The sequence below is a fragment of the Nematolebias whitei genome, chromosome 3 (genome assembly GCF_014905685.2).
Source record: "Nematolebias whitei isolate Nwh7 chromosome 3, NemWhi1, whole genome shotgun sequence".
NCBI lineage: Eukaryota > Metazoa > Chordata > Actinopteri > Cyprinodontiformes > Rivulidae > Nematolebias > Nematolebias whitei.
In genome coordinates this window covers 55,418,738-55,430,650 of record NC_056500.1, presented here as the reverse complement: position 1 = coordinate 55,430,650, position 11,913 = coordinate 55,418,738, and the positions used below count along the sequence as shown (strand labels likewise).

At 41.9% G+C, this 11,913-nt stretch overlaps 1 protein-coding gene across 1 annotated transcript in view; it reads left to right on the top strand.

Moving 5' to 3' along the window:
• The window catches only part of osbpl1a (oxysterol binding protein-like 1A), a 66,329-nt gene that overhangs the window by 50,750 nt on the left and 3,666 nt on the right, over positions 1–11,913 (top strand). The window contains exons 19-23 of the mRNA XM_037675042.1: positions 505–639; positions 756–853; positions 1,071–1,253; positions 4,748–4,855; positions 10,800–10,889. Of these exons, the coding sequence (XP_037530970.1) occupies positions 505–639; positions 756–853; positions 1,071–1,253; positions 4,748–4,855; positions 10,800–10,889 (614 nt within the window). The remainder of the gene's footprint in view (positions 1–504; positions 640–755; positions 854–1,070; positions 1,254–4,747; positions 4,856–10,799; positions 10,890–11,913) is intronic.

Here is an 11,913-nt window from a genome sequence, read left to right as displayed (position 1 = left end):
ATATATATATATATATATATATTTATATATATATATATATATATACACACACACATATACGTGTATATATATATGTGTGTGTGTGTGTGTTTGTGTGTGTGTGGTCTAGAACAACATCAAAAGGAGCCAGTTGAGATGCTTCGAGCATGTCCGACTGGTAGGAGACCTCGGGGAAGACCCAGGACACGCTGGAGAGACTATGTCTCTCAGTTGGCCTGGGAACACCTTGGAGTCCTCCCAGAGGAGCTGGAAGAGGAGCTGTGGAAAGAGATGTCTGGACCTCCCTGCTCAAGCTGCTGCCCCCGAGTCCCAACTTCAGAATAAGCCGATGATGGCTGGATGGAACAACATGCTTCTTATTGCACATTCAATGAAATTAGCATAAAATCTTTAAAAACTCTTCTTTGTATTTTACTTTCTATGATTTATTTTTTGAAAGGACTCTGCTGTCTTTTTCATGATAAAATCTTAACAAACACACTCACTCACACACATGTCTTTCAGGAGCTCTCCAAGATTACAATGCCAGTGATTTTCAATGAGCCGCTCAGCTTCCTGCAGCGTCTGACTGAGTACATGGAGCACACGTACCTCATTCATCAGGCCAACTCGTCCTCAGATTCTATTGAGAGGATGAAGGTAGGACGCTTTTTAACTTCATTGATTTTGCATGAACAAATGACTTAAACTACCCCACTGTGGGCACAGTTAACGGGCTTTACTTTAGAGCTCAGTGTGTGTGTTCTCGTCTGCAGTGTGTGGCTGCGTTTGCAGTGTCGGCCGTGGCCTCGCAGTGGGAGCGGACAGGTAAACCATTCAACCCTCTGCTTGGAGAGACCTATGAACTGGTCAGGTGGGTGGTTTGTACTTTGGAGATCCTTTTATTGTTTGTTTTTGTACCATCAAATGAGTTATATGCATGTTACAGCTACGACCTTTGTTATCTATGGCCTCTTTTTCAAGTCTCGGTGTATGTCTCATTAAACTTTGACGTTATCTGAACAATAACAAACCTCGTGGTAATCCAATCATGTACGCTCAATTCTTTTGTTGTTGTTTTTCCCCCTCAGGGAGGATCTGGGCTTTAGGCTTATATCGGAGCAGGTGAGCCACCACCCTCCAGTTAGTGCCTTCCACGCTGAGGGCCTGAAGCAGGACTTTGTGTTTCATGGATCCATCTACCCCAAACTCAAGTTCTGGGGGAAAAGTGTAGAGGCTGAGCCAAAAGGTGTCATCACCCTGGAGCTGCCCAAGTAAGACTTTCTGGATGATTCAACAAAATATGACATAAATTTTGAAAGGTTTGGACATTGTGTAAAATTTAATTAATAAGACTGTAATGATTGGCGAATCTAAATTTTAGTCACAATGGATCATAGTTAAAATATTTTTTTTTTTTTAGGCAAAAATAAAGGAGTTTGGAATTTTATGGCATCAACACATCTCAAAAGGATTGGGACAGTGTCATGTTTATCACTGTAAAGCATCCCCTTTTCTTAAAGAAACAGAAGCATCTGTAAACATCTAGTGAGGAAACCAGCTGCTGGAGGTGTTTGAGGGGAACATTGTCTCATTTTTGTCGGATGTAGGATTCCAGCTAATCAAATAATTCAGTTCAGTTCAGTTTATCTATAAAGTGCCAAGTCGCAACAGAAGTTGCCTCAGGGCACTGAACAGAAACATCCACGTACATGAAAGTGCCAATTAGTAAAAGTTATCTATCTAAAGAAGGAAGCCAGCAGATTGTGTTGAATCTTCACTTTGTCACTGTCTCCCATCCTGAGCAAGCACAAAGGAGACAGTGGAAAGGAAAAACTCCCTTTAAGAGGAAGAAACCTCTAGCAGAACCAGGCTCAGGACCATCTACTTCGACTGACTGTGCTTGAGAGAACAGGAAGTAGAAACAAACAAACACAGAATGACAGGTCTGGATGTACTTTCTATAGGAGGAAAGACAAAAACATGTTAAGATAGGAATAATTACAAATACAAACTGGTAGTGTGGAGTAAATAAACACAGGTAGTCAGTTTGTCCTCCAGCAGTCTAAGCCTATAGCAGCATAACTAAGGATAGCTCAGGAAACCCAGGCCAATGCTAATATTAGGACTTATCACCAACACTGTGTGGGTGGTGTGCTGCTGACCTTAACTTGGGATGTCGTGGGTCGGTGGACAGAGTACTTCAAAGACCTCCTCAATCCCACCAGCATGTTTTCCACTGAGGAAGCAGAGCCTGGGGACTTTGGGTCAGGCTCTCCAGTCTCTGGTGCTGAGGTCACCGAGATGGTTAAAAATCTCCTCAGTGGCAGAGCCCCGGGGGGTGGATGAGATTCGCCTGGAGTTCCTTAAGGCTCTGGATGTTGTAGGGTCATGTTGGCTTACATGACTGTGCAATATTGTGTGGACATTTGGGGCAGTTCCCTTGGATTGGCAGACCAGAGTGGTGGTCCCCCTATTCAAAAAAAAGGGGATCGTAAAGTGTGTTCCAACTACAGGGGGATCACGCTCTTAAGCCTCCCTGGTAAGGTATATTCAGGGGTTCTGGAGAGGAGGGTTCTTCAGATAGTCAAACCTTGGATTCAGGAGGAGCAGTGTGGTTTTTGTCCTGGTAGTGGAACACTGGACCAGCTCTACACTCTCAGCAGAGTCCTGGAGGGTGTGTGGGAGTTTGCCCAACCAGTCTAGAAGGCACTCAACTGTGTTCCTCAGGAATTTATTAACCTTTATTTAACCAGGCAAATCCCATTGAAATCACAGATCTCTTTTGCAAGGGAGGCCTTGGCCTGAAGGCAGCCTAACATGCATGTTTTTGATATGTGGGAGGAAACCAGCATACCCGGAGAAAACCCACGCAAGCACAAGAAGAACATGCAAACTCCACAGGTCCTACCAGGGATTAAATCCAGGACCTTCTTGATGTGAAGCAACAGTGCTAACCACTGAGCTGTCATGCTGCCACAAACCCTGTGGGGGTTACTCTGGGAGTAAGTCGGGCTCATTCCCGGTGAGAGTTGGACTCCGCCAAGGTTGCCCTTTGTCACTGATTCTGTTCATAATTTCTATGGACAGAATTTCTAGGTGCAGCCAAGGTGTTGAGGGGATCCGTTTTGGTGGCCTTAGGATCACGTCTCTGCTTTTTGCAGATGATGTGGTCCTGTTGGCTTAATCATGTTGTGATCTACAGCTTTTGCTGGAGCGGTTCAAAGCCGAGTGTGACGCGGCCGGGATGAGGATCAGTTCCTCCAAATCTGAGGCCGTGGTCTTGAGTTAGAAAAGGATAGAGTGGGTCTGGTCTGGGTCAGGGAGGAGGTCCTGCCCCAAGTGAAGGAGTTTCAGGGTCTTGTTCATGAACGGGGGAAAAAATAGAGTGAGAGAACGATAGGCGAAGCTCTCAATTTACCAGTCCATCTACATTCCTACACTCATCTATGGTCATGAGCTTTGGGTTTTGACTGCAAAAACGAGATCACGGATACAAGCGGCCGAAATGAGTTTTCTCCTCAGGGTGTCTGGGCTCTTCCTTAGAGATAGGGTGAAAGCTCGAACATCTGGGAGGGACTCAGAGTAGAGCCGCTGCTTCTCCACGTCGAGAGGAGCCAGTTGATGGGGCTCGGGCATCTGGTTAGGATGCCTCCTGGGCTCCTCCCTGGTGAGGTGTTCTGGACATGTCCCACCGGGATGAGACCTAGAGGAAGACCCAGGACACGCCAGAGGGACTATGTTTCTCAGCTGGCCTGGGAACGCTTTGGGATTCCCCCGGAGTAGTTGGCTCAAGTGGCTTGTTGAGAGAGACGTCTGGGCCTCCCTACTTAGGCTGCTACCCCCGTGACCCGACCCCGAATAAGTGGAAAAAAATGGATGGATGGATGGATGGATTGATGGATTGATGGATTGATTGATGGACTGATGGACTGATTTGACAGGGAGCCAATGGAGAGCAGCTAAAACTGGGTCCTGGGTCATTTTTGCTGGAAATTTTGTTTGAGAATGTGCCACATGTTTTCAGTTGGTGAGAGGTCTGAGCTGCAGCCAGACTCTTTTAATTATGAAGCCATGCTGTTGTAATGGATATTTTACCTAGTTTAGAGTTGTCTTGCTGAAATATATAAGGCCTTTCATAAAAAATACTGTACATTGTCTGGATATGCTGTTCTAATTCCTGAATATACCTTTCCAGATGTGTAAACTTCTCATGCCAGAGACACTAATGCACACCCATACCATCATTCATTCATTCAACCTTTATGTATACAGGTTAATCCCACTGAGTCTCGGGGACTCATTTACAAGAGACCTGAAAGGCAGGCAGGCAGTAGGTAGGTGTTTGAACTGTGTACTGATAACAGGCTGGATGGTCCCTCTTTTCTTTGACATGGTGTTTATAGTTCCCAGAAGTAATTTTAAATTTTGATTCCTCTGATCATAGAACAGTTTTCCACTTTGCCTCGCTCCGTTTTAAAGAATCTTTGGCTTAGAGAAGATTGCAACATGTGGCATATATTCACATATGGCTTATTTTTTAATGTATATAGCTCAAATGGTCCAATGTCATACTTTAAACATTTTTTGTTTACTATCTCCCATTGTGAGTAAAATATGGGTTCATAAAATTTGCAAATTATTGCAATTTGTTGTTTATATATAACCGTGTCCAAACTTAGTCAGACAGAAAAAGTTGTAAAATAGAATCTCAAGTTGCAGCAAAGTTTCTTTAAAGTTATTTTGCCTAAAAAATGTTTTCCAACAGGCACAATGAAGTCTACACATGGACAAACCCGACATGTTGTGTTCACAACATCATTGTTGGTCAACTTTGGATTGAGCAATATGGAAACGTGGAGCTGATCAACCACAGGTCTGAGAGCAAAAACATTAAAACATGCACAGCAGTGTGTAAAAGTTTAAAACTATTAGTATGTTGCTTCCAAGCAGCCCAACATTTCTGTAGCTTTTTAAAGTGGTCATGCTCAGTGGTTTTCCAGACTTTTTGAAGATCTTTCAAAGTTTTTCTCTGAACTATAGCTGCTTTTAAAAATAACTTTCACTCCAGTCATGGAACCTGACCATGGCAGCATACTGTGCAGTGTGTTCTTGAAAAAAACAACCTTTGTAAAGCACATGAACGTGATCTAAGGTCGTTTTCACACCAGATAGTCCGGTAGACTCGGTTCGGTTGGGGACCAATATTCATGAGCTTTTGTTACATTTGAACTGGTGCGTTTGCATTCACACTGCACTGTGCAGTCGAGCCAACCTGTTGAACCAACCTGTTGAACCAACCTGTTCCCCCGCTCACCTGTGGGGGCGCTGCACCAAGAACTACTGAAAGAAACGACACAAAAACGTCTTCTTCTGTAAATAAAAATAAAAACGAAGTGGCATCAAGTTTTAGCAGTTTTAGGAGTTATATTTTGTCATTTTTCAACAATGGACTCAGCATGAGCAGAAGATGAGACAGAAGACCACGGAGAATATTGTTTTTCACACAAGGCAGCTGACGGCTCCATATGAGGTCAGAGAAATGTGTGTTTGTTTACCCTGCGGAGCGGGGCTCGGTCTGTTTACATTCACACTGTACTGGAACCGCGCTGGAGTTCTCTTCTACCGGACCGAGACCTAGGTTTTAGCCCGGGCCAGAGTTCACCTTTTTGTTCCGTGACAGAGTTCGATGGCGCGTTCACACCTCCCTAAACGAACCGGACTTTCTAGGAAAACGAGCTAGAGTTGTATTAAAGTGGACTAAACAGGGCTGGTGTGAATGCACCCTTAAAGTCTAGTCTTTAAACATCAAAACATTAATTAAAGACCTGAATCAGAACCTGAGAGATACATCCTTCATTTGATCATCTACCAATAGCTTTCTTAAAATCAATACATTTGTGTTGAAATATTATATTATGTCAAAACGTGTCCTCTTGTTTTTTGTATGAATTCAACTGAAAAATATAAGAGCTAATTGTGTCTTTATGATGGACTGTATGGGTAAGAACACTGTCAAAATAAACATGTATGTAAAGACAGAAATGTGTACATATTAGTGAGTAGTTGTGCATAACTAGAATTTGTACATGTATGTTTCATTTGGGGCAACACGGCGGCGCAACTGTTAGAGCTGCTGCCTCTCAGCGAGAAGGTTGCCGGTTCAAATCCCGGCCCGGGGGCCTTTCTGGGTGAGGTTTGCATGTTCTCTCCGTGCATTTATGGGTTTTCTCTGGGTACTTCGGTTTCCTCCCACAAACCAAAAACATGCATGTTAGTCTGATTGGTAACTCTAAATTGTCCCTAGGTGTGAATGAGAGAGTGAATGGTTGTTTGTCTCTGTGTGTCCCTGTGATGGACTTGCGACCCATCCAGGGTGTACCCCGCCCCTCGCACAGTAACTGCTGGACATGGGCACCGGCGACCCCCGTGATCCAAAATGGAAGAAGCGGTTAAAAGATGATGGATGGATGTTTCATTTGTAAAAATGCAATTTTAAAAATTACAACTTCACAAACGTACAAATACAAATTTCAAGTTTACAGTTACTGTTTACTCTTTGAGTACAATGAAATATGGCCGTTTGTGAAAACAATTTTTTATCTTATGTGAATATGAATTTACAACTGTGATCTTAATCACAAGGTCACAGAACACATCGATATGACTTGCGCATGTATTCAGATCAAGTTCCAGTTTTGATCGTATAAAACCATCTTCCTTTTCTTTCTACATCCCATCTTTTCTGCCATTCTTCCTTCAGTTTTTGATGATACTCCTCGCCTCTGATTTACTTGTATGTACTGTGAAGTTATTATGATTTTGAGTTGCCTTCTTTGCCATCTTCGCAGTCATCTCATTTCCTTTTCTTCCAATATGTGCTGGTACCCATAAAAACGCTATTGTTAATCCCTTGCTTTGTATTCTGAATAATGTGTGGAGTATTTCTAATAAAATGTCTGGCCTGCTCTCTGAATGATTGTGTTTTAAACTCAATAATATGAAACTTGAAACGAAGGTCCATCCATCCTCCCTCCCTCTCTTCCTCCCTCCTCCACTATTCTGAAGTCAGGTCTCTGGGGCAGCAGCTTAAACAGGGAGGTCCAGATATCTCTTTACACATCCACCTCTTCCAGATCTCTGGGAGGACCCCAAGGTGTTTCCAGGCCAACTGAAAGACGTAATCTCTCCAGCATGTCCTGGGTCTTCCCCGGGGTCTTCTCCTAGTCAGACATGCCCAAAGCACCTCCCTAGGGAGGCGCCAAGGAAACATCCTTACCAGATGCCTGAACCACCTCAACTGGCTCCTCTCCATGTGGAGGAGCAGTGGTTCTACTCCAAGTCTCTCCTGGATAACTGAACTTTTCACCCTATCTCTAAGGGAGAGTCCAGGTACACTGCGGAGGAACAGTTCAACCACCTGTATCCATGGTCTCATTCTTTCAGTCACTACCCAGAGTTCATGACCATAGGTGAGGGTAGGAATTTAGACGGACTGTTAAACGGAGAGCTTTGACTTACAGCTCAGCTCCCTCTTGGTACAGAATCTACAATTCTGCTGATGCTGCACCAATCCATCTTTCAATCTCACGCTCCGTTCTTCCCTCACTCATGAACAAATTGATAAATGAACTGTACTTAAACAGTGCCCTTCTATCTTATCAAGATACTCGAAGTGTTTTACAACACAATCTGGGCCCTCATTTACCCATTCATACAACACTCTACTATATCTATACAAAGAATAACCAGTGCTTTATCACATTCATATATGGATGGGAAGCACATCAGAGACAATGATGGGTTTAGTGTCATGCCCAGGGACACTTCAGAATGTGACTGCTGGTGGAATCAAACCCCCAACTCTTGCATTGGAGGATGACTGCTCTAACCACTCAGCCACAGCCACCTGAACAAAACCCCAAGATACTTGAACTCCACTTGAGGCAGAACCTCACCCTTGATCCGAAGAGAGCAATCCACCCTTTTCCAACTGAGGACCATGGCCTCAGATTTGGAGGTGCTGATTCTCATTCCAGCTGCTTCACACTCAGCTGTGAACCGCTCCAGTGAGAGCTGGAGATCACAACACGCTGACGCCAACAGGACCACATCAGCTGCAAGGAGCAGAGATGGAATCCTGAGGCCAAAGAACCGGACTCCCTCCGCCCCCTGGCTGCACCGAGAAATTCTGTCCATAAGAGTTATGAACAGAATATGTGACAATGGGCAGCCCTGGTGGATTCCAACTCCCCACCCTGAAGGGGTCCAAATTACTGCCGGAAATGCAAAGCAAACTCTCGCACCACTTGTATAGGGACCAAACAGCCCATAACAACCAGCCCCAAATCCCATACTCATGGAGCACCCCCCACAGTGTACCCTGAGGAACATGGTTGAATGCCTTCTCCAAGTCCACAAAACACAGGCAGACTGGATGGGCAAACTCCCATGACCCCTCAAGGACTTTAGTGAGGGTAAAGAGCTGGTCCAATGTTCCATGGTCAGGACGGAACCCACATTGTTCTCTTGGATCTGAGATTCGACCAAAGATTTGACTCACTTCTCCAGTGCCCCTGAATAGACCTTACCAGGGAAACTTTGAGTATGAACAAACTATTGTTTTCAATGGTTTTAAGTCTTCAACACACTGTATTGATAATAGAACAGCTAAAATTTCTCCTGTGTAAACTGATGATCCATTGGTGATCAGTGGTGGGATGTAACTAAGTACAAATACTTCGTTACTGTACTTAAGTACATTTTTCATGTATCTGTACTTTACTTAAGTAGAGTTAAATGTGGGTACTTTATACTTTTACTCCACTACATTTTACATCAAGTATCTGTACTTTCTACTACACTACATTTCTATAACGCGTTGCATTACAAGTTACATTCATGTTGCAGCTTTTTGATTTGTTTGTTACTTTGAAAGTAACCAATGGTGAGAAGGGAGTTGGTCCATTGAATCACTGCAGAGTGGGCAGGTAACGTTAGACCTGCCTTCAAGAAGAGCTGGACCAGTGACATATATTCTAGTATATATGTCACTGAGCTGGGTGCACCTGCAGCACCACTAACACACTGAAATGTATTCCAGCGCAAGAGAGTCAGTCAGAAGATACACGCCACCCATGTCCTTATTGAAAGACTCAGTACAGCAGGACAGATTCTCTCTCCCTAAAGATCCAGACTGGACTCAAAAATCTTTGAAAACAACTTCTTCTGAACTTGAACAAGAAATTCTTGTGTCAGTTCATGATGTTAGGAGACCAGACATGTCTCCAAATGTCTCGACACTCAGGTCCAAGTTTTAAAAATGTGTCAGGAAGTTAAAATATTGTTCAATATTGATCCATTACAAGGTCGACTAGACAGGATTTAACTAGAGTTGATGACAAACTGGAGTTGAAATGATCAGAGCCTGTTCCTTTGTTGTGTCTAATGCTCCTTTTTTCAGGCAGACAACTTTTACTTAAATGTGTTTACTGCAGTTAAAATGACACAATGGTTTTACTTTGTGTTAAATAAAAACTTTCAAAGGTATAATCATTCCTCTTTCGTATTTTGCTTAATGACATTTAACTCTGCAGGTCATCCCTGAAATTCTGACACAGAATCACAAGTCCAAGTGTGAACTGTGTCACAGAGTAAACACAATAAAAACATGTATTATCTGCAGCATTGTTCATTAAAATGGAACAACACTATTAATGTATTACAGAAAATATACATACAGTAGGTACACTTAATGATATGTAGACCATTGCATTATGTAATTAGGAAGTACTTTTAATACGTTAAGTATTTTTAAAGCAAGCACTTATTTACTTTTACTTGAGTAAACATGTTAATGTTGTACTTCTACTTTTACTAGAGTACATTTTTGCCTGTTTATTTGTACTTTTACTTAAGTACAGTGTTTGAGTACTTTCTCCACCACTGTTGGTGATTCCTTTTCCTATTTTTAAAAGAACTTTGGATGGTGCTATTGAGTTACCGTAAAATGGAGAAGCGTTTACAATGCATGTGCAACGCGTATCAATGTGTGTATTGTGCTCCATTAATCAGTCTGTGACCCCGTGACGTAAGATCACAGTTGTAAATTCAAATTCTCATAGAAAAATTTGTTTTCACAAACAGTCATAGTTATTTGTATTCATAAACATTAGAGCACAACTGTAAACTTGAAGTTTGTATTTGTACATTTGTGATGTTGTAACTTTTTAAATTTTATTTTTACAAATGAAACAATACTTGTACAAATTCTAATTATGCACAACTATTGACTAATATGCACACATCTCTGTCTTTACGTACACATTTATTTTGACAGTGTTCTTACCCCGTAAGGCTGCTGGTACCAAACTGCCTTAAGATCACGTTTACTTTGTTTTTTGCTAAATTGTCTGTTAGGTAATACAACACAGATTCATCCCTTGAATTTAAGAGGCTTTTATGCCTGAATGACTCATAAATCAGATTTAAGTGAAACACAACCTAAACAATGGTCAGGGGTTTTCTGAAGCTGTACATCAACTTCTTCTTTTGAATGCTCAGGACAGTAATTAATGCTTAATTAATAATAATAAAGAAGTCCACAGCCACTGTAAGAGCTTTGTTAGAGCCATGACAAAGTACATTTAATATGTAACAAAATGCCTATTTACTTTATTTCTCTGTGACACAGTAAAGACACTGAATTTATCTGACTTGCTTTTATTTAGCTAACTTACATATTTTACTAATTAACAGCTAACATTTTGTAAGACTCGAACAGAAAAGTTAAAATCTTGTTTTTCTTCTTTGTTTCTCAGAACCGGTGAAAAGTGCTGTCTGAATTTCAAACCATGCGGACTCTTTGGAAAGGAGCTGCACAAAGTTGAAGGTTACATTCTTGATAAAAGGTACAGCTTGACGATGAAAAAACTTTTTAAGGGTTTTTGCTTGAATAGTATTTTTTGTCTTGAATTCTGGCATGAAAATTGTAAATTAAAATGAAGCTAAATTAACTTCAAACTCATTTTCAGCTGTAAAGTTTGAACTCGTGCCACACGCTGGATTATTCTTCTCTGTTTGGCATGTTGGCAACATATTTTAAGATGCCAAACGTATCAGAAGAAAATTGTTTTGCTTAATATAAAGTGAAATGACATCAAATGAATGTGATTTTCAAACAGCTAATTCATATGCCTGAGGGTTTCCAAATCATCTTCTACGAGACATTAGCACTAATTTAATTCAATAAGCTGCTTACAGGAGGTTCAAAGTGAAGTGGCACTCAGGGAGGTCCATGACCAAAACGTCCTGTTGGGGAGTTTGAGCAAAAAGTAATTTACGCTCCAACATTCAATCCTTTAGCCGGGGTTCACCTTTTCTTCAAGCTTTATAAAAAGTCCACCTGGTGGTTTATTGTGTAATCTTGTTCTCAGACCGAGGGCCATCAATTAAAAAAATAAAATTGCCCCCAGCTGCGTTGCCTCCCTGGCAGTGGAACAATTGGCACTGTTTATGGGTTATTACAGAGAAAAACAGCTCTTTGGACATACGTGCACTGATGCAACAAATCCACGAGTGAGAAAATCATGAAAGAAGCAAAAACAGGCGAAACAAAGAGGAACAGATGGTTTAGTCCAAGCAGAGCCTGTGAGTCAACAAAAATGACTGGACACAACATTGTGCAACACAACAGTACTGAGAAACAACACACAAATATAAAAGTGAGAAACAAGAGCCGTCTCTTTCTGGCTCGTCTTTAACCGACATCTCCCACACCGAAAATTACTTCTACTTTGTTCAGTTTTGAGGCTTTGTCAGGTAAAAGCTTTTTATCTGTTGAAACTTTAAACTGGCTGAAATCATCACAAGCATTTGTGCCTGAAGGTGTGTGTGTGTGCATGTGTGTGTGTGCATGTGTGTGTGTGCATGTGT